Source organism: Rhinolophus sinicus, chromosome 7 (assembly GCF_057876585.1).
Source record: "Rhinolophus sinicus isolate RSI-liver-muscle chromosome 7, RSI-T2T, whole genome shotgun sequence".
Taxonomy (NCBI): Eukaryota; Metazoa; Chordata; class Mammalia; order Chiroptera; family Rhinolophidae; genus Rhinolophus; species Rhinolophus sinicus.
In genome coordinates, this window is record NC_142507.1 from 13,835,580 (window position 1) to 13,862,998 (window position 27,419).

The 27,419-nt window shown below is 39.8% G+C and overlaps 1 protein-coding gene and 1 pseudogene across 9 annotated transcripts in view; one reads left to right on the plus strand and one right to left on the minus strand.

Annotated features, from left to right (window-relative positions):
- Positions 1–650: 650 nt before the first annotated feature.
- LOC141568602 (translationally-controlled tumor protein-like) lies at positions 651–4,165 on the minus strand (annotated as a pseudogene).
- A 9,759-nt stretch (positions 4,166–13,924) lies between these two features.
- Positions 13,925–27,419, plus strand: part of PDE7A (phosphodiesterase 7A) — a 97,714-nt gene continuing 84,219 nt past the window's right edge. For 7 of the 9 annotated variants that reach the window (XR_016021699.1, XR_016021700.1, XR_016021701.1 and 4 more), the window contains exon 1: positions 15,311–15,565. Coding sequence is in view for 2 of the 9 variants with exons in the window: in XM_088799404.1 (XP_088655530.1) it covers positions 15,317–15,565 (249 nt within the window). In the remaining 7 variants the exon portion in view is untranslated. Of the gene's footprint in view, positions 15,027–15,310; positions 15,566–27,419 lie in introns of those variants that run through there. The other 2 variants (XR_016021703.1, XM_019710689.3) reach the window with 1 other exon arrangement.

Genomic DNA, 27,419 nt, shown 5'->3' on the forward strand with positions numbered 1-27,419 from the left:
ACTGCTTTACTGGAATTTAGAGTTAAAGGCAGTCTGATGAAAACAGATGCTGCCATCTGCCATTATAATCTTAATGGCTGTTATCAACAACACTGCAATTCTTTTCTTGAAGCAAAAAAGGAAGCCAGTTTGGTTTGTAATGTAAAAAGATGGCCAGTAGTGTTACAGTCTTTTGTGTCTAATTTAAATATCTTAGATCAAAAAGCCCTGTGTGGTCTTGGGCAATTCACTGAACCCATTTGAGGCTTGTTTTCTCATCTGTAAAATGTGAAGGAGAAAAAAAAAATAGCTACCTCATTGGGTGGTTATGAGAAATAAATGAGATAATGTTTACAAAGCACTTAAAGTACCCAGCACATAGAAATGACTGCAATAAATGGGTAACTGTATTCTGTGAACAATCAAACTTGACCTAGCCTGCCTTTCAGAGGGTGTTCTCTGAGAATAGTTTTTGAGCAGATGACTGCTCTGAGTCAGGAAGGGAATTTGAGAGCAGACCCCAGGATATTTCTGGGAAAGGAAGACATCTTCTACAAGGCTGTAAGTCCCATGAAGGACTATATAGAATATCAAATGTTAGAGAAAACATTAGAAATTTTTAAAATCTGAATCTTTTTTTGTTTGTTTCAATGTATTTTATTTTCAGACAACCTACATGACGTGATTTTCTTAAAAACAATGCCTCCGCTCCAAGTATCATCAAGAGAAACGAAGAGCTCAAGGTAACGTTGGTCCCATCTGTCCTGGTCCCGGTGTGTGGATGAAAAGCAGAAGCCGTTTCTGGTGATGACGGGTGATGGATCCCAGTGGCCAACGGTGTTAACATTTTTGCATTTCTAAACCATCCTTAAAGAAAATCATCCATGGGGTCGCACCATCCTCGCGGTAGCCCAGCAGAGCAACCATGCCACCTGGATTCTTGTTTTCACCAGTAAAGAACTGGTAGTTTTTGAAATTAGCAAGGATGGACTTGATTTGTTCTGCAGCCCCTGTGATAAATGGTTTTACTCTTTCTGGTCTGTGTTTTTCAAGTTTCCCTCTGATTCATTTCATGCAATCTTCGCTGTACTTCTTGTAGGCTGCTTTTGTGAAGCTGGTTCCCTGCAAATGAGGGTTCCTGGCAATCGCAACACCAGTGACTACTGTACTTTTGGTTCCTTCGCCCTCGGGGACTTCAGCCGAGGCGTTTCCACCAATGAGCGAGTCACTAATGTCCACCTCTGTCCTGCGGACCATCTTCCCCTCCACCTCCAGGCACAGCCCGTCTGCCATCGCCCGGATGTTGTCGACGTCAGAGAACATCTCATGGCTGATGAGGTACGGGTAGAGGATCATGACGGTCTCCGGAAGGAGAAGGGCGGCGCTGGCTGGCTCAGCAGGAGCTCGGAGTGAGCGCCTTACAGCCCGAGCAGGGCTGGGGAGGAGGGAGGGAAGGGAGTGGGCGCAAAAGGAAAATATGAAAAATTCAAAGTAGTATCGAGTATCTTACACAAGAAATTTTGAATCAAGATAGCTATGGTAAAGTAATTAGAACAGTACTCTCTTGACTAGGAGAAGTGTAAGGTGCTCTGTTTTTGGAGCTGCTGTGGATACGAAAATGAACCAGACGTGAACTCTGCCTTCATGGAACTTACAGTCCTGCGGAAGAGTTAGGACATAGCCACTGGACATGGCCACTGGACAGGTTAGTGTACTTACTGCTTTATTTTGCTTCCTAGTATCTGAATCCTCTTATAAATATAGAGACTCTCCCATTATGTGAGAATTTGGGAGAGACAGTCTTGCCATGTCCTCTGAAAGTCAAGAAGTCAGGTATCCTGTGTCCTGAGACCCTCTGGTCATACACCTAGGATTAGCCAAATATATGTACCCACCCAGGACTTTCAATCCTGAGCTGGTGATGAAAGATGAAGGATGGTGAGAAGAGATTGTATTGGCTCCTAGATCCAGCAGCGGCTGGTTATGGCGACAATATAGGTGGCGGCATCCATGCCATATGCTTCTGTGTAGCCTACACATTATCCTGCCTGCTTTTCAGCCTCACATTCATTGGGAGAGTCTCCACCACATCATTCAATACATTGTTTTTGTTGTTCTTTTTCTTTCAAATAATCAAAGTTAGCTACTGTTGTTTGCAACCAAGAATCCTGACTGATGCTGAAATTTGCCCTTTTGGAAAATTTCATGGGGAGTAGAGCAACTGAGTTTTACCTTGAAGAACGGTGTAGATATTGGCAATGTGGTACAAGAACATTCCAAAGTAAGATAACTGCATGCATGAGCAAAGGCATTGGGTGGGAATTGACTCATTCAATATGTATTTCTAGAAACTGTGGATACAGTGGTGAACAGGCTAAAATAGTAGTTGGAGGTTGGGGAAAAGAGAAATGGGGTGGGGAGAAAGGGGTGAAATGACCATGGTATTATACTACAGAAATGAAACTGGCAAGCTTTGTAACTGGATGTGGGCAATGAGGGTGGGCAAGGGGGTTTGCCCCCAAGTGACCAGCAAGGCCGGTATTAGCATAAGGAGGAAGAAAATTGGGCAAGGAAGATGGTCATTTCTACTGTAGCCTTAGTGAGTTTGAAGTTGCAAGGGGCAGCTTGGTGCAGAAATCTAGCAGTTAGAAATAAAGGACTGAAACTTGAGAGAACCATAAGACTGAAGATCAGAATAGAGATGTTGGAATCATGTTCCTAGAGGTAAGGGATGGTGAAACAGTGGGGAGATGGTTGAGGTGGAGGGATACGTGTGTGGATGTAGTGTAGACTAAGTAGGAAGAGGGTCCAGCAGAGATCTTTGAAGAACATCTGCCTTTAGGTGTCCAGACAGATCACACATGTACATAAATAAATAAATATAATACCTACCATGCAGAAAGAGGAGTGCCCGAAGAGAAGTACAGAGGCACGTATAGGGCTTGATGAGTGAGAGATTGCTTTCTGCTGAGGAGTTTGGGGAAAGGCTTTATTGAGGATGGACCTTTACACTGGGTCGTATGTGATGTGGGATTTAGACTTGGGGAGACTGGGGGCTGGGTGGGAAGGAGAGGGTGTTCAATTCAGAGGGACTAGCACGAGCAAAGACATGGAGACGAAAGGACAAGGTACTTGTGGGAAAGTGAAAGTCTAAAGTAAGGGCGTTGCGGATGTGAGTAACTGAAGACTCCGCTGTTTTGTGAGTTGTGCAGAAGCCAGAGCATTCTCTCCCATCACTGCCATTTCCGGTCACTTATTTTCCAAAATGGTTGGTATATTTTTTTCAATGATATCTTGCATTCATGCATGTGAAAACATTTTTATTTCTAGTCCGTTGTGAACTTTCATCATTGCTACATTTAGTATTGTAAGTCTGAACAGTGTCATTTCACTTACGCATGGTGGAGTGAGGGAGTTGTGTCATCTGAGGATTATCTGGCAGATGAAACTCTCCACAGATTAAGAAATACATTTCTTCCAGTTATCTCTGTCATCTGACCAATTTTGTCTAAAGTAAAAGCAAATTCTTTCTTGTGACTGTGTTCCAGCTTTTTTAGACATTTGGTTGTTTTTTGTTTTGTTTTGTTTTGTTTTGGAGGACTTTTTTTGTAAAGCACTCCTTTGGCTTAAATCTTTTAATATTTTTGTTTGCTTTACAGCTTATCTGTTCATTTGTCTTCCCATGTGTGTACAGTTTTATCTGTGGTGCTGATTTGTAGGCTGTATGGTTTATCATAATTGCCAGCAGGTACATTGTAATTACAGTATTTTGCCTGCTGGGATTGGATAGATCGCTCAAACCAAGGACACATACAAGAGCTAAGCTGTCAAGGCATTTGCTGCCAATACGTGTTTGGGTACTACTGACAGCATTCCTGTCACCTCCAATAGGCCCAGTCTGAATTTAAAAGTCAACATATGGAAAGCATTAAGGGAAATAAGACGTGTACAGACTTCAACTTGGTAAATGACTATCTTTCTCTGTGAACTATGAGAATATTTGAAAAGAGAAAGCAAGTGCCATAGACTATCTGAAGTTTTTTTCAGCCTTTCCAGAAAAAGAGTAGAAGAAAAAAAACACATGTAATAGGAACGATAGCGAGATGTATCCCTGGCTATGATTCTTGTGGTGAAGGGAGGCCGCAGCCATGCTCTATCAAACCCCATTTGGGGCAAGAGAACTACTGTGAGCATTGAAGAGGGTGTGTGTGCTTTCAGAGCAAGAGTGGTGACCTGCCTCCATGGGGTTTTTTCTAGAGCTCAGAGAGGTTGGCTAAGGCAGTGAACTCTCATAGCACATGTCTCGTCCCTTTCTATTGTGGTAAAACATGCCTAACCTAAAAATTTACCATTTGAACAATTTTCTAGTGTACAATTCAGTGGCCTTAAGTACAATCACAGTGTTGAACAACCATCACCATTATGTATTTCTAGAACATTTTTATCATATCAAATAGAAACTCCGTCCCCATTAAATAACTCCCCACTCCTCCCTTCTCCTAGCCCCTGACAACCCCTATTCTACTTTCTGTCTCTATGGATTTGATTATTCTAGGTGTCTAGGTGTCTCGTGAGTGGAATCATACAATGTTGGTCCTTTTGTATCTGGCTTTTTTCACTTAGCATAATGTCATCATGGTTCATCTACATTGTAACATGTATCAAAATTTCCTTCCTTTTTGAAGCTGAATAAATTCCTTTATATGTATATGCCAAGTTTTGTGTATTCATTCATTCATCATTGGACATTTAGGTTGTTTCCAACTTTTGGCTATTGTAAATAATGGTGCTTTGAACACTGGTGTAGAAGTATCTATTTGAGTCCCTGCTTTCAGTGATTTTGCGTATATATCATGCAGTCAAATTGCTGGATCATATGGTAATTCTATGTTTAATTTTTTGAGGAACTACCAAAGTGTTTTCCGTATCGGCTGCACCATTTCACATTCCCACAACAGTGTAAAAGGATTCCAATAATCTCCACATCCTCACCAATACTTGTTTACTTTCCATTTCGTTGATAATAGTCATCCTAATGGGTGTGAGTGGCATCGCATTGTAGTTTTGATCTGCATTTCCCTAATGACTAATGATATTGAGCATCTAAGATATTGATATTTTCATATACTTATTGGACACTTGTATATCTTCTCTGGAGAAATGTCTATTCAAGTATTTCACCCATTTTTGAACTGATTGTTTGTCCTGGGAAATTTTTTAAAAGCTTCAACCTTGAATGTTTAATCATTTCATTTTCTAAAGTCAGTGACCACTATTACTAATTGTATTCATTTATTCCCAAATGAAAAAAATTCTCATTAAACTTAACTGAATTTTGAATACTGACTCCTTACACTCTAAGAATTTAAACTTTTACTAATTCTTAGACAATGTTGAGGTTCCTCAATACTATTAGAAGGATTATTCTGTTGCATTTAAAAAATTGGCTTGATACTGCTAATATGTATATATATATATATGTGCTCATATATATGAGCAAGCATATGTATATATAACTTATTTTGCTACACTTTGTACAATTTTAATTATTTATAAGTTGTTCACCTAAAAAATTAAACCTGGGATTGTTCAATAGTAATTTCATTTTTTATCCCTCAACTTTAGAGTTCTTTTAAGCTTTTGAGCTACAAATACAATGTTCAGATGGAGATTAACTGGTTTATTGAATAACTCCTACCAGTTTCTAACCTAAAGAAATTCAGGGGATGTGAAAGAACCCTATTACTGTGGTGATTTTTAACCAGAAAGGGGGATGATATTTACAGTCTTAGTTGGTTATCTGTAAATTTGTGCTGTGTACATTTACAAAGTGCCACCTCCAAAGATGCTCAGAGACAACGCCATCTCTCTTCCAGGCTATTATTTAAAAGCTTTTCAAAAGATCTCCTTGCTTCCACTCTTCATCCAGAGACCATTGGCTACAGAGCAGCTGGAGAGATCTGTAAAATATACAAATCCAATAATACCATTTCTCTGATTAAACAAAACAAAAAAAACAAAACAAAACACAGTCCAGTGGCTTGCTATCACACTTAGATAAAATCCAAATCCTTAGCTAGGCTTCCAGGGACCTACATTGATCTGCTCTCACCTCCTTCCACGGCTTCTCACTCACTGTGTTCCCTCTACACTGGTCTTATCCATGCACAAGGCCTACGTCCTGGTTCCCTTTATCCAGAAAGCTCTTCCCTACCCCCAGTCCTTGCCTAGCTTACTTCCTTAATCAGGATGTGGCTCAGATGTCATCTTCTCAGAGATTTCTTCTGTGACCTCTATATTCTGCTTTCTAATATACTTCCTTGTTTTATTGTTCTTCACAGCACCTGGTAACACTATCTTGTGTTATGTTATATTGTTATGTATTTGTTTATTGCTGTTCTACTGCATTAGAAATTTTACTTCATTAAGTCAAGGACTTTTCTCTGTCTCATTTCCAATGACTAGAGAGTACTTAATATGTAGTAGTTACTTAACAAATATTCAGTGAATAAACAAATGAATGAAAAAAATGGAATTGAAATTTTTTAAAAAAATCATGAGATACCACTGTATATACCTATTAGAATGACTAAAATTGAAAAGTGGACAATGCTAAGTACTGGAGAGGATGTGGAGAAACTGGAACTCTCATCCATTATGGGTAGGAATGGGAGATGGCACAGCCATTCTGGAAAACAGTAGGGCAATTTCTCATAAAGTTAAACATCACTTACTATATGATACTGCAACCACACTCTTAACAATTTCCTCTAGAGAAATGGAAACATTTCTTTGTGAGATGGACACCCACAAGTACCAGATAGAATGTCAAACTGTGCCCTTTTGGTAAAGGGCTGGTGGGTATGGAGATCAGGACCCAAAACTCTGCAAAACAGAGCAATGTGTCAAACATTCATGCTGTTTGTTCTCTCTAAAAATGCTCCATGGCATGTTTTTGTGGTAAGAGTAGACATTGAAATCTAAATAAACTATGACAATGCAAACATTAAAAAACAAATTTTTTTGAAAACTCCCCTCCCCACAGTATTATAATTTTGATAAAAGCCCTATATATTTGTTTCCTGTGGCTACTGTACAAAGTTTCACAAAACGGGGTGGTTAATGGTAAATTTTATGTTATTCTGTGTAAACTGGGTGGCTTAAGACTAGATACGTTTATTCTCTCACAGTTCTGAAGACCAGAAATCCCAAATCAAGGTGTCAGCAGGGTTGATTCCTTCTGAGTGCTCTGAGGGAGAGTCTGTTCCAGTTGTGTCTCCTAGTTTCTGGTGACAGCCAACAATCCTTGGTGTTCCTTGGAAGCAAATGCATCACTCCCACCTCGGCCTCCATCTTCACATGACCTTCTCCCTGTGTCTGTGCCTTCACATGGCTGTCTTTCTATCTTCATATAAGGACACCAGTCATAAAGGATTAGGACCCATCCTGATTCAGTATGACCTCGTATTAATTGTACTAATTATATCTTCAGTGACCCTATTTCCAAGTAAGGTCACAATCTGCGATACTAGAGGTTAAGATCTCAATGTATCTTTTCTTTGGGGGTGGGGGGATGGAGTGGGAGGAGAGGACACAATTCAACCCACAACACCCTGTCACCAGCTGTTTTAAGATCTTAAATATCTCATTACTTGAACTATTTTTCAGATGATACTGGACCTTGACACAAGGCACTGGAATCAAAAGTGTAGGAAATGTAAATAATATAGGTGCTTTCTTTAAATCTGTCATTATTTCATATAAAAATGATAGTTAACAAGTTCAGGTACTTGACAGTTTGAAAAAATATTTAGAAACCAATTTTCAGGCCACTGTAAAAGATTTTGTTGTTCTAAGTAATATTCATTCTGTTCAAAATTTTACAGTGTTATTGTGTGTGGCCCTTGTTCTTTACTATTCTTCCTCAGAGATAGCAAGAGAAAACAGTATTTTTAAAACAGAAAGTAAACCTCAGACAGGCATACTCTTAAATATTTATAACTAGGGACTAAAATTTATTTCACGTTTGCCAGTTCTCCCACATTCCTTAATTGAACAGATGGCTTCTATACTTTGTCGAAAAGAAACAAAAACAAAAAACTAACTTGATTAGTTTTTGTTGACTTTTTTTTTTTAACCTCAAGTGTGGAAATGAATTTAGAAGAATTGACCCTCTGTGAAACGTGTCCTGCTTCAGTTAAGATACACAGAAATTGAGTAGCATGATTGTATTAGTGTGTTTGGGCTGCTGTAACAAATTACCATAAACTGGGTGGCTTAAAACAACAGAAACTTACTCTCTCACAGTCTGAAGTCTTGAAGCCCAAAATCAAGGTGTTGGCAATGCCCAATGCCAAGCTCCCTCTCAAGAGAATTTGTCTCGTACCTCTCTCCAAGCTTCTGGTCATTCCTGGCAATCCTTGGTGTTCCTTGGCTTGGAGACATATCACTCCAGTCTCAGTTTCTGTCTTCACATGGTTTTCTTCCCTGAGTGTACTAACCTCCAAATCTCCCTCTTCTTATAAGGAAACCAGTGTTGAGTATAGGGCCCACCCTAATCCAGTATGACCTTATCTTAATTTGATTACATCTGCAAAGACCCTATTTCCAAATATGATCATAGGTATGAGGAGTTAGGACTTCCACTTCTCTTTTGGGGGACATAATTCAACTCACTACAATTATTTTAATGAGAGAAATAATACACACACATAGTTTTTAGATTTCCATAGTTCTATGTTATAATAAACCTAGTAGCCTCTTGATCCATCTCAACACTCTACCAATTCTTGTTCTGCTGAAGCAAGAATGTTCACAGTTTTTAGTTGTTCCTTAAAATATTGAGCTCCATATTATTAACTCACATCTCAATTTTAGATATTACTTATTAATATTCTACTGTGGAAGATGAAAACTTAGCTTCCTAATACCACTCAAACAAACACACTTTTTATCTTCTTATACCTCTCAATATAGTTAGTTATGACACCATATTTTTGTTAAATCAATGTTCAGTAATTACATTATTGTGAATGCAACTCTTTATAGAAGAGGCATACGATGTATGATGATTACATTTATTTTCTTTTACAACATTGTTTTCTTGGTGTTAGTAATTCAATCTTTTTGGTTGAGCTTAATAGACTATATCGTAGTAATAAACTGATTCCCAAACTCTGCCAGAGCTTCTCTCACTATGTTCAGTTTCTTCAGGTCGCCTATTAATTTCACTCTCATCTCAGAGCCGCCATACTCCATACTGTTCCCACATGGCTTGGTTTCTCTCTAGGTCTTCTCTGTGTCTGTGAACCTATGGACTATCACTTTGGCTCCCCCTTTCCCTCTCTCCTGTGTTGAAGCTCTCATTGGCTGGATCCCAATATTTCCCTTTCTTGGTTTCCTCCCTCCTTTTGCTAGAGCACATCTTCATTTCCTGAGAAAAGGTGCCAGCTAAATACTTGAGTTCTTCAAGGTATGAAAAATATCTTTATGTCACTCTCACACTAAATTCATTTGGACCAAGGTATACAGATTTCTAGGTGGGAAATCAAATTCCTTCACAATTTTGAAAGCTTTATGTCAGTGTCTTCTGGTTCTAGGTGTTTTCACTATAAACATCTTTGCCGCAAACATTTTTGCTGCAAACGTAATCGCTAATTGGGCGTGAGGCAATTTCACCGTAAAAGATAAAATAACTAGTTGACAGTTTGACAGTTTGGTTTCCACTTGGCAGACTTAATATATTTAAGCTAGTTTGATTTTATGGGTCAGTTTTGGTTTTATTAGGTCAGTTTGGTTTTTGCTTTCACTCCCTAGAAGATTTTAAGTTCTTATTTTTGTCCCCATTGTACTGAAATTTCATGATATGCCTTGGTGTAGGTCTTTTCTCTATCCATTGTTCTAGGACAAACTTGGCTATCTCCATCTGGAAATGTGTGCCCTTCAGTTCTGCTGCATTTTCTTGAATTATTTCTTCCCTAAAATTTTCTCAATTCTTTCTTTCTGAAACCATCCCTATTTGGATGTTAAACCCTGTGGACTGGAAGTCCAATTTTTATATCTTTTCTCATATTACCAATATCGTTAATTTTTTCATTTTGCTTTTGGGACGATACCTTCTACTTTATTTTCTAACACCCCCATTAAATACTTAATGTTTGCTATCGTAGTTTTCAGTTTTAAAGAGCTATTTTATTTCTTTTTATATCATCCTGTTTGTATATATTATGACTTCTCATCTAAGAATATTATTGGTTTTCTTGGAGAGGGGGTTCTCTGTATTGTTTGTTTCCCCTTGTTTGTTTCTATTTTCTCTCATGTTGTGGAGTTATTCAGGTTCTGGTAATGCTTGATTGTTCTTTCCTATTTAAGGATGAGATACTGATATGCTGTTTGTGAGCTCCATGTGCATGGGTAGGACTTACCTTAAAATTATATGTGGACCCACTTATTTGGGTGGAGGTCTCTGAACTAATAGTGACTGTAAAACATTTGCCGTGGACAGGTCCACTTTTCTAAAGAGTAATCTTCCAACCTCTTGCCCCAAGGAGATAAACTTGGCTATCAACACGTAGTCAGATTCACATTTATCTCACCATTTTTTATATGGTACTCTACTCCCACCCTTACCTCTGCCTGGTGAACCCAAGCCGGAGCCTGTTTGGTTCAATCCATCCAATCTTCTGCAGAGGTGAAGGGCAGCGAGTTACCTGTATGCACAGGATTGAGGAAGAAATCTGGGGTTCTAAACACTTGTTTTTTTTCCTTTTAATTAGTTTCATGTGTACAAAGCAACATAGTGAGTAGACATTTATATACTTCACAAAATGATAATCCCCGTAAGTCTATTACCCATCTGACACTATCCATATTTTATACAATATTGACTATATTCCCTATGCTGTACTTTATATCTCCATGATTACTTTTTTAAATGCTAGTTGACGTTCAATATTATCTTATATTAGTTTCAGGTGTACAGTGTAGTGGTTAGACGCTTTATATAATTTATGAAGTGGTCCCCCTGATAAGTCTAGTACCCATGTGACACCATACATAGTTTTTACAATATTGTTGACTATATTCCCCATACTGTACTTTACCTCCCAGTGACTGTTTTGTAACTACCTATTTGTGCTTCTTAATCCCTTCACCTTTTTCACCCAACCCCCAACCCTCCTGCCATCTAGTTACCATTAGTTTGTTCTCTGTATCTTTGAGACTGTTTCTGTTTTGTTTGTTCATTTTGTTTATTCTTTATATTCCACATATAAGTGAGATCATATGGTATTTGTCTTTCTCAGTCTGACTTATTTTACTTAGCTTAATACCCTCTAGGTCCATCCATGTTCTTGCAAATGGTTAAGATTTCATTTTTTTATGGCCGAGTAATATTACATTGTATATGTACCACAATTTCTTTATCCAGTCATCTACTGATGGGCGTTTTGGTTGTTTTCATATCTTGGCTGTTGTAAATAGCACTACAGTGAACATAGGGGTGCATATACAAGGTGTGATCAAATAATACAGTGAATGTTTAAATAAAAAAACTTTATTACTGTAAAAGACACATTGCCATTAAGCCCCCCTCAAAATACTCCCCCTCACTTCAAACATACTTATCCCATTATTCTTGCCACTTTCTGAAGCAGTTCTGGAAGTCGTCTTTCGTGAGTGTCTTTAGTTGTGCTGTCCTGGCTGCCTCGATGTCCTGAATCATTTTGACTTTGAGGAAGAGCCAGAAGTCACACGGTGGCAGATCCATTGAATAAGGTAGATGAGGACACACCATAATGTTTTTATTTGATAGAAATGGCCACACCAGTAGCGATGTGTGACACGGGTTCTTTCCATTATGATCACAAAATACAGTGACTGCTGCTGCCAAGTGCCATCCAATGGAAAGTGAGGGATCTTCAATACAGGAAGTGGTGCTGGAACCTGAGTAACCGTGTGTGACAAGTTTCAACTTGTTCGGCGCAGTCAGTCGGTTGTGAGCCACGTTTGAGAGAACGTGTGTTTTAAAGTGCCATAAATCATCCTCCATCATGACAATGATCCATGTCACACATCGCTTCTGGGATACAGCAATTTCTATCAAATAAAAACTATACAGTGTGTCCTCATCCACCTTATTGATGGGATCTAGCACCTTGTGACTTCTGGCTCTTTCCCAAAGTTAAAATGATTCAGGACATTGAGGCAGCCACGACAGTACAACTAAAGACACTCACGAAAGAGGAATTCCAGAACTGCTTTAGAAAGTGGCAAGAAAGATGGGATAAGTGTGCTCGAAGTGAGGGGGAGTATTTTGAGGAGTGAACATAGGGGTGCATATACAAGGTGTGATCCAACAATACAAACAATAATATGTCTTTTACTGTAATAAAATTTTGAAACATTCACCATATTGTTTGATTACACCTAATATATTATAAATTTCACACACACACACACACACACACACACACACACAGCCTATTGGTTCTGTTTTAATGGAGAACCCTAATTCACTCTCCAATGCAGTAAAGAACACTGAAAACAGCTGAAGTTCTGGTCTTGAGATACCACATGGGTGGTGGAAATGCCTGGCTCTAAAATACACTGAACAGAATTTGGTGGCACAAATGATTTATGGTCTTGGAACCTGATTCCTCATCTGTAGAATTGAGAGCAAATGTTTACTTGTGTGGCCATTATGTACAGTTAAGTTAAACATTGTATGTAGAATACCTATCGGCTCAGAGTGGGTACTCAGTAAATGTTAGCTCCCCACTCAGCTGAAGGGCGATGCATTGCTTAGTGCCGAGTCTTATTAAATGATTTAATTGAACTGAGTCTCGTGGATATTATTAAATGTGATAGTTATTTGGTATATACTGTCTGATGTCCACCAATACCACCTTCTGGTATTGGTGGCTAGTTGTACACACAATTGAAACATTATTTGAGGTTAATCCTGCCACCTGTGTGTGTGAGATCTAACAGGGCAAGTTATATTTCCCTGAGCCTTGTTTCAATTTAAATATTACTACCTCAAGTGGTTTTTGTCAGAAGTAAATAAGACAAAGTGCTCAGCTTAATCCTAAGCATACAGTAAATGCTCAATGCTTCTACTAGATGTTGTATTTACAGTTTCAAAGATGAGTTGGGCCAGTTGTTGCACTAGAGGGGAGTTTATCATCTAGTGAAGATAAAATCCATGAAACTACAGGGAAAGTTACATTTCCTTTAATGACAGAGAGCAGACAAGTAAAAAATACCAATGGAGGAGATAGAAAATTTTAACTGCTATAAAAGAAACAGATGCCATGGAAAGATGAAAGTCTTGCAGACTTTCACTGATTTACGGAATCATGAACATTTGGTATCTGCTTCTATCAGTAATGGCTATGAAGTACTTTCCACTTTGCCAGTGGCTAGTCGTTAAGTGGAAGGGTGGGTGCCCTGAGAGCTGAGCCAAATTAACAATTTTGCCAGCAGGGGAGAGTTTGTTCAGGCCAGAATGCATTTGAAACAATGGGTTACAGCTGAAAAGCTTTGACATTTAAGGATGTGAGAAAATGAACCTGCAAATTACATATCCAGCTTACAAACCAAGTCAAGAGCTTTTTATATTCTCCTACTTTCTAAAACTCAAAACCAACAAACAAAAACACTTTTCGTAAAAGGGCAAGCAGTCTCCTTTTTTCCTTTGTCTTCTCAATACCATCGTTTCTCATTTTTTCCAGTGCACACTCTCACTTCTTTCTGTCTCGGTGTTTTCCCTCCACTCCTTCGCCCCCTCTTCACTCTCGCATTCTGCGCTCGGCCCCGGACAGTCCCGGGACCCGCACCTGCAAGGGAAGCGCCCCAGCCCGGGCCCACGGAGGGACTGGCAGTGACGTAGCCTGGAGGACGGTGCCCGCGCGGCCCGCTGACGTCACTGCCGCAGCGGTCCCGAGCGAAGCCCAAGAATGGGAACTCAAGGAGGGGAAACACGGCGGTGACCCCGCTGTCAGGGCTGAGCGCTGCGACTGCACTGCACACTTTGGGTTTTTGGGGTCGTCAGGCCGGAATGGCGCCTCCAGCGCAGGCTGAGCGCACCCCACACCTCCAGCGTGCCCGCACGCAAGATGTTACTGATAAGGGGAATGCCCCCACTCGGCCGGGCCTGTGCGCACGCGCCCTGGGTGGGGGGCAAGCAGGGGAGAGGGCGGGCGGGCCGCGAGCTGAGCTGGGGCGGGGAGGGCGGTGTATAGCGGGAAGGACGGTGACGGGGCTCGGGGGTGCGGAGGAGGGCGGCTGACTCCCTCCGCCGCTAGCCCATCTCCCTGGGCGCTGCGGCGGCGCGGGGCGCGGGGCCTGCGGCGCGGCGTCGTGACGTCACGGAGGCGGCGGCCGTGGTTGGCGCAGGGTCCCCGGCTGCAAAGTGTGAATTACGCCGGGCTCGCACCGCCGGCGGAGTGAAGTCAGGCTCCGGGGGAGGGGAGGGGCAGGACGGCGGCCGTGGCCAGAGCTGGTGCTGGTCCCGAGCCCCGCGCACACCGGGTCTCGCCACTGGCTCCAGCCGTCCTTTCTTGCACCGCTTTTTCCTGCCTTTGCTCCGCTCCTGCGGCGTTAGAGCCCTTGGGCGGCCGGGGTACCCCCTGCGACTTTGCCTGTGCTGCCTTCGCTTGCACCCCTGAGCTGGGCGCGCGCAGGTCCTCGTAACTGTCGCCGCGGCCGCTGCAGCGCCTTCCCGCCGGCGACCCGGGCGCAGTGTTCGCGTGGGGGAGGCGTGAGCGCGGCTTCCCGGTCCGGGGTCGGCTCCCGCCCGCCCTGCCCCCGCCTCGGCCCGGTGCCCCGCAGCCGCGGCCCCTTCCCAGCGCAGGGGCCGGCGGCCGCGGCAGGGCGGGCGCCGCGCGGAGGCAGGGCGGGCGTATTCAATGGAAGTATGTTACCAGCTGCCGGTGCTGCCCCTGGACAGGCCGGTCCCCCAGCACGTCCTCAGTCGCCGAGGAGCCATCAGCTTCAGCTCCAGCTCCTCGCTCTTCTGCTGCCCCAATCCCCGGCAGCTTTCACAGGTAATCGCCGCCGCCGCCAGGGGCACACACTTGGGGGCTTCTCTCTTTGTTTCCCTCTTCCCACCCGGCTTCACCTCCGCGACACCCTCATTCCTCGCGGTTCACCCAGACCTAGCATTGCCCATTGTTTGGGGCTTTCTAGGCTGCCCCTTCGATTTGAGAGCCTTTGTTTTCTCCCGGGGGCTGTCCACTCTCTGTCCCCAGCCTCCTTGCGGGGGAGCTCCGAGAGCCCTTCAGACCCTCCCTAGCTCCCTCTTCCCCCCTCGAGCTCAGCGGTTTAACCCTCAGTAATGACTTTGTCTCCCTCCGTTTCTCGACGTGTGGGTCTGGAAGTTGGGCCTCTTCCTTGTGGCTCTAGCACACCTGTGTGTCCCTCCACACACACACACACACACCTGTGCCGGGTTCGCGCCTCGCCTCCTTTGCTCCCGCGCGCCCCGTGGTGCTCGGATGGTCCTGCGGTTCTCCAAACAATAGGCCGATTCCCTGTTGTGTTCTCCCGACTCCATCGATTCTGTGCATGGGCATCAGAGAAACAGGTATCGAGAGTGCTTCCCTGAAGCTTCGCTTTCCGCCAGGAATCGGTTTTGTTTTTAATCTGATAAGGAGATTTTAGGAGAGCAACTGCTTATGAGCACTTTGTTTTGAAGGATCCAGTGACGGTTGCTCCTGAGAATTTCGGTTTTTTTGCTTTGGTGATGCTGTTGGCTCACTTTTCACGTCTTGCTGATTTTGATTGCCAGATTTAAAATAGGGAGGCAAAAAGAATTTTGTTTACATTTAAACTGAGTGCCCTCTATTTCTGCTGCCAGAATGTTATATGTTCATGATCACTTTATAATTCAAATGTATTTATTTTTCCTACCGGTTAATATTAATATCATATATATGTGTGTGTATGTATGTATGTATGTACATACATACATACATACATACATACATACGTATATATATATATATCTTGAGCGAGGTCTGTTTTTGTTTTTTTAACAGGTAGTGTGGCGCACCTGGTAGAGATTTTGCTTATAGCAGGTGTGTCCACTAAATATTTGTCATCTGCTGCTTGCGGAGAGCAAGAGCGTATATTTGGGTTTCCATCTGAATTGTTTTTATTTAAAATCAGACTTCTTTCACAGGACAAGGTAATATACTGATGAGGTCAGAGCCAACTTGTAAAGATTACTGTGCTATTAAGTGACATTTTAAATATCACTACATTGTTATTTTGGAAGTTGGGTCCAGGATCTGCCTTTATAGTGCTGCTTAAAGCATTTTCAGGTTGCAAAATGAGTGTTGGAGAGAGATTGATGCACAGCTGAAAAAGATTTTTAATGATAGTAACTTTTCACTTCTAAATATTTTACTTTCTCAGCAGTAAATAACTAATACCCATTTCCGGTTCAGTCTAAAGAATAAAGGCAATCGCTAATCAATTATAAAATCTAAAATATGAATGGTAACTTATGATCCCAGAGGAGAAAGTGAATGAGAAGGGAGATTCGAAGGGAATTAAAACATGCAAGGCTGATGCCAGGGGTTTTACCTGACGTCTTAATTAATCCATAGAGACCAGTTCTAAGCTGAACTCCTTCTTGACTCATTACCTAGCCTTAGAATTTAATAGGTAATGGAATTTAAAAATTATGATTGTGGCAGATAAAGCCAATATTGTAGAGTCACACCATATTTTACTCTCTTAAAACTTAAAAAAAAACTTTCTATACCCCAAAGTGAAGTATATTGAAACGTCTGAAAATTTGGACAGAAATTTTCCTGAGTTAACACTTTTTTCTAATTAATGTTGCTGAACATTAATATGATGGTAAATTTACCACAGTGCTGAAATGGGTATGATTATCATTACCAAGACTGTGAGTATCGTTTAATACTAAAGCATATGTTGATAGTGATTTCTTGAGGGCTGAATGGGACTTTGTAATAGAGAAAAAAAGAGGTGCAAAATCTTGGAATCTTATTCAGAGCTTTATAAAATAAATATTTGGTTAAATCAAAAGGTTTCTTTACCCAGGAATCTTCAGTTCCTAAGTATAAAGCTACAGAAATTATAAAAAATTTAGGTAGTTTTGTAGTTTTAGTTAAAAGACTTTAAAAAAACAAAACCTGTTTTTTAATTTTTTAGGCAATAGGTAGAACAGTTTTTTTGTGTTAGAGTTTTTCTATTTTAAAATATGTTCAAAACTAGCAATCTTTTCTGTTCTTTATTTCCACCATAATATTGGAGCCCGGCTCATACGTAGCGATACTTAAATATTTGTTGAATGAGTGAATAGGTAATAAAGTTGTGACTGAGCATCAATTATAAGTATGAAAACAGTGTAAGGACTTGCATCAATACTTAGCAGTAACTCATTTATCCAAAGCTTGGTTTGGAACTTGTACAATATAGACTTCAGCAGATTCAGGAAATAGAGGCCTCTGAACAACCAAAATAGATTAGGAGAGCCTCTCAAAGCCTGTGTATTTACGCAAAATTCTGACAAACTTGTTTTCCTAGTAGCAGCAAATTTGAAGGCGGGAAGGGAGGATGCTAGAATCAGGTTCACACTGATAGTTGCAAAAGTTGACAGCTGACACACCAAAAGCCAGGGCTCAGGAAAAAAAACTTTAAAGCTTGCAACTTTTACAAAGGCACTCTGGGGACATATAGTGTAGGGGCTTGAATGTTGTACAAAACAATCATTATTAGTCAAAATAATGTAAATAGAGACTATTTTATTAAAGTTTAAAGATCTGTACTGTTTTTTGTTTGTTTGCTTGTTTTACCATCTCCACAGGAAACAGTTTTAAGTTTTGATGCTTAAATGGACAAGTGTGAGTTATCTGGAAAATTCGTTTGTGTGGAATACCAGCTCTCCCAAGGATGCCAAGTAAATGAGGCATTAACTTTTTGTTTTAAACCAGGTCGTGTACTACTTTACAGTTTTAAAAATCATTTGAAAAATAAGGATAATAAAAGCTTGTCTTTGCCATATTGGAGTATCTATTGTTGATAGCTGGGTTTAAAAATTTACTTTGCAGAATGAAGTTCTTATTTGGGGGAAAAAAAACATTGTGAGAGCAGAAATTGTCTTGTTCACTGCTGCTTTGCATAGGTAGGTGCTTAGTAAGTGTGGAAGTTGAGTTAGTGTACTGATGGCAAGCCAGAGCACTGCACCTGGGATTATTTCAGTCAGATGTTCACTGCACTGGAAACAGGTCTTATTTGGGTTAGAAATTTGAGGTTTAATTTTTAAAAATTTATTATAAATTTATGATATGTATTATTGAACAAAATATTGGTATCTGACATGTAAACATATGCTTTTAATACCATGATAAGCTAAGTTTGTTTTCTAATTTAACATCTATGCCTTTTTTTAATAGACTGATTTTTCAGAGCAGTTTAAGTTCACAGGACAATTGAGTGGAGGATCCAGAGGTTTCCCATATACCCGCCCTGACCCCACATCTGCACAGCCTCCCCCATAATCAGCATCCCCACCGGAGCGGTGCACTTGTTACAATTGCTCAACCTGTGTTGACATATATCATTATCACTCAGTCCACAATTTACATTAGGGTTCACACTTGGTGTCTTTTTTTTTTTTTTTCAAATACAGAAACGATTCCACAAATATTTACTGAACACCTGTGAGTGAAGCTCCTTCTGTTAGGTATTAAGAGATGTAAAGAATTAGTAGTTTAAAAAAAACTCACCTGTGCGCCTGCCAACCTAAGCAAGTTTTTCTTTGATGCATTACCTTCCTTCCACGTACGTATTTTCACCTGTGGTCGTAGTGGACCCCTGGGTTGTCCTTAGCAGTGTTCTAAGTTATAACAAGGTCTTAGACGTGCCAGAGCAGTTCAAAGCCCCTGGACAAAAGTTGGTTCCTCCTTCAAGAAGCTTCCAGGATTGTGATGGAGAAAATGGTATGATTATCGGTGATACAGTTTTTGTATTGAAGGTAAACCTAAACATCCTGGGTAAATCAGGGGAAGCTTCACGTGCTAGTTGGGGCTTAAACCAAGGCCTGAAGGGTAAGTAGGAGTTTCTGGCTAGACGGGTGCGTGTAGGGGGAGGAGGAAAGGGATGGCCCAGGAAGCTATGAGAGCAGCACTGTCCAACAGAATTTGTGAGGCTGGATGTGGTCACTGCAGAATCCAGTTTAATAGTCACTAGCCACATATAGCGAGGTGAGCACTTGAAATGTGGCTACTTTGAGGGACTGAAGTTTAAATTCAGTAGTATTTAAATAGCTACACGTGGGCAGTGGCTCTTGTATTGGCAGAGCAGATGTGGAGTCGGATTTAATAATCATTAGTGATGCAATGTTGCTCTGTCAGCAGCCCATTCTCTGAATGTTGAACATGAGTGAATTTCAGGTGCTTGCTGTTGTGTGCAAAACTGCATTTAACACCTTTATGCACGCTTGGGACAGTCTTTACGATGGAATCACTAGGTTGAGTCAATAGATGAGAACATTTTTTGGCTTTCTAGAATGCGCTGTCCTTTTGCAGTACCAAGCTAAATGATCATATCTCCTTCATTTCCAATCATGTTATTACGTTATAATACTGTACAATTATTTAATATGCATTATATATATTTTATAAACATTTATATAAACATTTTAGTACTTTAGTAGATGCACTGTGGTACACTGAGTTAGTTTTAACTTGCAGTTCAGCAAGCCTGTACACTTTCTGAAGTGTTCAGTGTGCATTTGCATTTCCTCTTGTGAAATTTTATTTGCATATCTTGTGCTCATTTATTAAGGACTCTTACATATCTGCTATCAGTTTGTAAATGTGCCTTATTCTAAATTACTGTTAGCACAGTTGTCGACTTTTCACAAATCTACATCCAGCAGCCAGTGCGGGGGGATACTGTGAACAGTCCTGGAGTGGCAAGCCCTTTGGGAAGTGGTGTGGCGCCCCCAGGGGAGCGTTTCTGTCCGCAGGCCTTCCTTCCCTCGTGCCCTCTCCCCAGGTGCTGCTTCTGTTGGGACCTTGGTTTTATTTTTCTGTTTTCAGAAATGTTTCATACTTTGATTTAAATTTAATACTACTACCATGTTTTGGCTTTTACTTCTGAACCAATATATATTTATACTACAAATATATGCTCAAACTAAATATTATTGTATATTTGTAGTGTATTTGGAGTCTAGTTCTGTTGAAGGAATAGGGTATTCAAATTGCTAGTTTGTAAGTTGTCATCAGGAATACATTCAGTGTATGGAATGTAATTTGCCCAGTTTTTGCTGCCTTTTTTCTGGGCCTAGAGTTCCATCTGTTGTACATATTGTCTACCGAAGAATCTTTTTTTTTTTTTTAAACACAGTCGTCCTGCAAGGGGTAAAACATTACGCCCTTTACTGGAATTAGGAAGATTAAGGTGCTCACTTTTGGTTAGAAAGAGGGAAAGGTACCATCCTTTCTCTTTGAGGCAATTTGATAAGACTGCTCCTAATACGTTAGCATAAATTTCATCCCTTCCATCTCGCTCTCCTTTTATTCTTTTCAAAGAGGATCAGAGCAATTTCAGAGAATTGACCTCTTTTCTGGGGATGGATATAGAGAAATGTTTGGGAAGAGAAGAGCTGAAGAAGGGGGAAGTGGACAAAGTTAACTGAATTCAAATTTTTGTCTAAGATCAGTAGTCATTTAGTTGGACTAAAGACACCTAGGAAATTTAGGTGATAAGGAACCCTCATTGCATGCAGAGCCTTGTGAAGAATTTAATTATTTTTTCTGTACTAAAGACTATATCAAGTTTGTGTTTATATAAAATCTATTTCTAATTTTGTTAGAAGTGTCTTGACTAATGATCTTTTCATATATGGGCATTCTTAAAATCCCATTGGCCACTCCAGAAAACTGCAACAATTAATTTTGAATCTTCTGATTTAAAAACAACTCAAAACTTTTTTATTCTGGGTGCAAATTGCTCATATTTTATGATTAATTTCAATTGAGGGAAAATTCAGTGTTTATTCTCTTCCACATTTAAATGGGCTATCTATTCTTGCCCAAAAGTACCATAGATTTGTTGATGTATATGTTGTCACCAAATGTATCTTTCAAAAGGTTATTCACACATAAATGATACTTTTGCATGTTTGCATTCAGGTGTAAATGTTCCTATGATCAGTACATGAGGAAAGGAACAAAAATTATGTTTGCAGTTGAACCTCCTAAGTTTGCAGGGCCTCACCCTAGCTGCTGCCAGGTACACTGCCTAAGGGACCAATACCACCCATCTTGTGATTGACGGCAGAAGTGTTTTCTGCTGAGAATTTTGAGTGGGAATGTTGAATTACTGCTCCATGCCTCCACCTGCTGGTAGGGATGGCTCTTTGTTTTTGAAGATGATGGCTAGAGGGAGGAGAGGACGAAGGGAGGACAGGGCAGAATTTGGGGGCAAAATAGTTAAATGGTTAAGTAAGTTTCAGCAAAGCCTGCTTTATTCCTCGGAGTTTTGAGTAGACCAAACTCTAGCTCAGAACCATGTAAAGTACTTGGCAAATGGTTCTTAATAAAGACGCAGTGGTCTTGGCTTTAGTAATTACTATGCTTGTTTTCATTTATTGACTAACTCTTGCATGCCAAATGCTGTAATTGATGTTTTTGACCTTTAAAAAAAACCCTAGAAATGATTGTACTCCCATTTTACCAAGGAATAGACTGAGCTTAGAGACATTAAATCACTTCCCCGAGGTATCATAAGACCTTCAAAAAAGGCCAGTCATGTTTCACAGCTTCCCTTTCAAACTGGCCTGCCTGGTTGGTGAAGGTGAAGGGAATATAGGTAGACTTTTAGTTTTATGGTTTGTAGATCTTGTTGACTTGTGAATCTGGATAAAAAATACAAATTTGATGACTTGAGATGATTATTTGAAGTGATAACCTTCGCTGTGTTCTTTTCAAATTATATCTGGAGTATTTTGTACTAGATGTCATGTTCTAGGAAGACATGACTAGTTAAATCATACTCTGAAGATAGTGACCAGGGTGGTGAGGTGATTTGAAAACACATTGTTTGATATGTGACTGAAGAAATTGGAGGCATTTACAGTCTGGAGAAAAGAAGACTCCGGATTTGGGCCAGGAGGGGTGAGGTTCTGAGTTGACATGAATTTTTGGTGGACACTATTCAACCGACTACATCATTCAGCCCTACAATCAATTGCATTGTAAAGTGGTAATATTCTCATTCCAAAAATGTTCAAGCAAAGCTAAGTAGCCAAAATTAGGAACTTCAGCAGAAGAGATTTCTGTATTGCCTTTGTGTGTCCTTGAACCTCCTTGGTTTCAGTTTATTCCTCTGTCTGTTGAGAAGCTGATTTCTGTAGTCTCTTTTAACATTAATGTTCTATGATTCTGGGTCATAAATTTTCTTGAGGACATTTTATGTTTTATAAATGTGTTATGCTAATATAGAGACCCTTAGATATCTGAGTATTAAACTATAGCAGAAAGCTTATCTTAGCTCCGAAATAGGCAAAAAAAATTTTGTCAACTATCCATGACCAAACTCACTTCATTTTCTATTAAAAATGCAATGTATTCCACCATACATCAAACCATGGTACTTCCATTTTAATAAATCACTTTGAATACCTACTACTGTTTGCCAGTGAATAACCCACTTTTGCCCCACCTACTTACAGTTATTAAATTATTAGCTAACTAGACCTCAATTTCTTCATAACTTTTTTATTTAAATGATATTCTGCCTAATAGACATAAATTATTTTTTTATGGTTAAGTTTTTGGGTTGGTTTTTTTTCCAATTTTATTGGGTACCTGTGTTTTTTCCAGGACACCTCAGCTCCAAGTTAAGTCGTTGTCCTTTAGTTAGTTGTTCAGGGTGCAGCTCAGCTCCAAGTCCAGTTGCTGTTTTCAATCTAGTTGCAGGGGGCAAAGCTCACCATCCCATGTGGGAATTGAACTGGCAACCTTGTTGTTAAGAGTACACACTCTAACCAACTGAGCCATTTGGCCACCCATATGGTTAAGTTTTTTTAAAATAACTTTATTGATTACTGCTTACAAAAAATGATATTGTTTAAAACGTCATAAAAGTACAAAGAGAGTAAAACATAGCCACTGTAACATTTTGCTGAGCTAACTTCATATATTTGTATGTATTCAGACATTGGTATATACAATATCCTCCATGTTTTTATTCAGAGATATTATGTAGAAAGTTATATTAACAGGCGAATAACGTCACTTTGCAGACAGTATTTTTCCAAAATTGTTATGTTTTCCTTTCCAAGACAAATATGATTATATCGCATCACAAAACTGGATATAGAGTTTTGTGCTGAAGTAAGACACCATATTTTATGTCGGGTACTAGACTTATTTAGGGGATCACTTTGTAAGTTGTATAAATGTCTAACCACTATGTTGTACACCTGAAACTAATATGATATTGAATGTCAACTGTAATTGAAAAACATTTTTAAATTTTTAAAAAGACCATATCTCCCACTGATGAGGACTGGAATGTAAATCCATCGTTTCCAGTGTTTTAGATTGTTACCCAAAAAAACCTATGCACATTTGTCTTAACAAATTTCTGCAGTTGCCCCTTTGGACAAATTCCAGGACTGCAGAAAAGGTAGTAGTCATATTTAAAATTTTGATTTATATAGTAAAGACCTACTGTCCTCCCAAAATGTTGAAACAAGTTCTCCATATATAAGAATACCCTTTTTCTCATACCCTGCTAACATTGGGTTTTGTCAGTTTTTGCCAGTATGAAAATGTTTCCCTATCATAACCCCCCCCCCCTTTGGCATTTCCTTTATTACTAGCCAATTGGAACATATTATTCCTATGTTTGTATTTCTTCCTGGAACTGTGTGAGTCTTCCACCAGTTTTCTACTTAGTAGTCTTATTTTTCCCTATAGATCTTATTTCTGTTGTCCTGTTGAAAGTAAAGAATCCTTCAGAAATAAGGCAAGGATGTCCCCTCTCATCCTTGTGAAACAATACATTAGCACTCCCCAAAGTAAAATGCTTAGGTATAAATCGAACAAAATATGTACAAGACCCATATGAGGAAAAATACAAAACTCGGATGAATGAAATCAAAGAAGAACTAAATAAATAGAGAAATATCCCATGTTCATGGATAGGGAGATTCAACATAATGAAAATGCCAGTTCTTCCCAGTTTGATCTATAGATTCAGAGCATTCCCAGTCAAAATCCCAGCAAGTTATCTTGTGGATGTCAAGAAACTGGTCCTGAAATTTATATGGAGAGGCAAAAGACCCAGAATAGCAATTCAGTATTGAAGGAGGACAAAGTTGGAGGACTGACACTGATTTCCAGACTTACTATAAAGCTGTAGTTATCAAGACAGTGTGGTACAGTAGACCCCCTTATCCTCGGGGGATACCTCCCAAGATCCCCAGTGGATGTCTGCCACCAGGGAGAGTACCAAACCCTATATACACTACTGAGTGTCCCTGAAAATAAGAGCTAGCCAGACAATCAGCTCTAATGCGTCTTTTGGAGTAAAAATTAATTTAAGACCCGGTATTATATTGTATTATATTATAATTATATTATTATAAAAACCCAGTCTTACAGTAAAATAAGACTGGGTCTCATATAAATTTTTGCTCCAAAAGACGCATTAGAGCTGATTATCTGGCTAGGTCTTATTTTCGGGGAAACACGGTATGTTTTCTCCTGTACATACATACACACCTTTTCACTTAAAGGAAGCACTTTGTGGCTCCTCTTTGGAATAGTTGTTTATAACTGGAATTTTTCATTTAACGTTTTTGACCTGTGGTTGACCACAGGGACAGCAGAATCACAGATAAGGGGGGACTACTGTATTGGCAAGAGAACAGACAAATAGATCAATGGAACTGAATGGAGTGCCCAGCAATGGACCCACAGAAATACAGGTAACTGATCTTTGACAACAGAGCAAAGATAGTCTAGAGGAAAGACAGTCTCTTCAACAAATGGTGCTGGAACAACTGGACATCCACATGCAAAATAAAATGCGTCTAGCTACAGACCTATATTCTTCAGAAAGATGAACTAAAAATGGGTCATAGACCTAAATTTAAAATACAAAACTATAAAACTAGAAGAAAAATTAGGAAAAACCTAGATGACCTTGGGTATGGCGATAACTTTTTAGATACAACATCAAAGGCATAGTCCATGAAGAAAATCATTGGTAAACTGGATTTCATCAAAATTAAAAACCTCTCCTTTGTGAAAGATAATGGTCAAGAGAATGAGAAGACCAGCCACAGACGGGGAGAAAATATTTGCAAAATACACTTCTGATAAAGGACTGTTATCCAAAATACACAAAGAACTCTTAAAATTCAACAAGACAAGAAACAGCTCAATCAAAAAGTGGTCCAAAGACCTTAACAGACACCTCACCAAAGAAGATATACAGATGGAAAATAACCACATGAAAAGATGCTCCACATCAGCCGTCATCAGGTAAATGCAAATTAAAACAATCAGATACCATTACACACCTCCCCTGTTAGAACGGCTAGGATCCCAAACACTGACAACATCAAATGCTTGTGAGGATGTGGAGCAACAGGAATTCTCATTTATTGCTGGTGGGAATGCAGAACGGTATATCCACTTTGGAAGACAGTTTGGCGGTTTCTTACAGAACTAAACATACGTTTACCCATATCCCGAAATCACACTCCTTTAGTATTTAGCCATAGTAGTTGAAAACTTGTGTCCACACAAAAACCTACAGGCAGAAGTTTGTAGCAACTTCATAATTGTCAAAGCTTGTCAGTGACCAATGTGCTCTTCAGTAAGTGAGTGGATAAACTGTAATGAATATATTAATAGTAAACCAGTGGTATACAAACTAGGTCATGCAAACATACCCTTGGAAGTACATGACTGGAGTTTCAAGGGAACTGATTTCTAGGTTGTCTCCCCTTTCTTCTCTCCCGCTTTGACACTTTATAAAAGAAAACTAACAATATTAAGGAATACTAAAATTTAGCCATTTGTAAACTGTTACTATATATCCTTTAACTTCTTCAAAGCACTTTTCTAGTTACATAATATAGAAATAAATACTGTGTACTCACAATACTATAACCATTTATAAATTATTTATTTCCAATTTTTCACAGTGATAAATTCATGATGACTGTCCTTGAAGGTTAATTTTTACCTACATTTCCAGTGATTTGCTCAGGAGATTTCCGAAAGTAAATTATCAGCAAAAAGTATTTTCTAAGTATTAATATTTTGATTCACTTGCCACATTGCTTTTCGGAAAACTTTCAGTTTATAATCCCACTAGATTGCATATGTGTAGTCTTCAAGCTACACGCTTACTTTTTAAAAATGTGTCAATCTGAGAGCAAAAATGGGTATCATTCTCTTGCTATACATTTCTTTGATTATCAGTGTAGGTAGGACAAAGTATAGAAATAGAAAGGGTTCTATCTCCCTGTTCTTTCTACCTGTTCCTTATTCTGTCATCTAAGGTAGCATCCTATTCCCTTGTGGTAAAAGGAAGTAGAAGAGATTCATGGGCTTCAAGGTGAGAGTGACACAGGGTTTAACCTGTTTCCCCTGTCTACTTGTGTGACTGTGGGCCGGTGACAACTTTAAGCTTGTATCTTCTCCTGTAGATCAGCAACTGCCCTCACAAAGTAGTAACAGGGTATAGTGATTAAGACACAACCAATCCAAATCTAAGTTTGTCCTCTTCTCCTTCCTCTCAATTACACATAGTCCTTCAAATACTGGAAGACAGCACGCTCTGTCATCTGTTACCAACCACTCCCGAATGTGACATTTGGAATAAGGCTCTTTGCAGATGTAATCCAGATGAGGTGATAAGGGATTAGGGTAGAACCTAAATCCAATGACTGGTGTCTTTATAAGAAGAGAGGACACAGCGAATCATACACACGTTACACACGTGGGGAAGAAGGTACAGCAGAGACTGGAGTGGTGCAGCCATAAGCCAAGGACGCCAAGGAGAGCTGGGGTTCGCCAGAAACTGCTGAGCGGCAAGGAAGGCTTCTTCCCTAAAGCCGTCAGAGGGAGCGTGGCCCTGCTCACGCCTCAATGTTACTTCTAGCCTCCAGAACTGAGAGAGAACAAATTTCTCGTTTTAAGCCACCCAGTTTGTGGTACTTTGTTACAGCAGCCCTAGAAAACTCATACAAATGGCTTTGATTGTTTTAAATGTATTCATTCTTTCAACCAGTAGACATTTACTGAGCACTTTTTATATGCCAGGCACTCTGCTAGGTATATCAGAGATAAACTAGACATGTTTCCTTTCTTCATTCTTGGAGCTTGATCCAATAGGAAACACAGCTATGTGAATACATAGATTGCTGT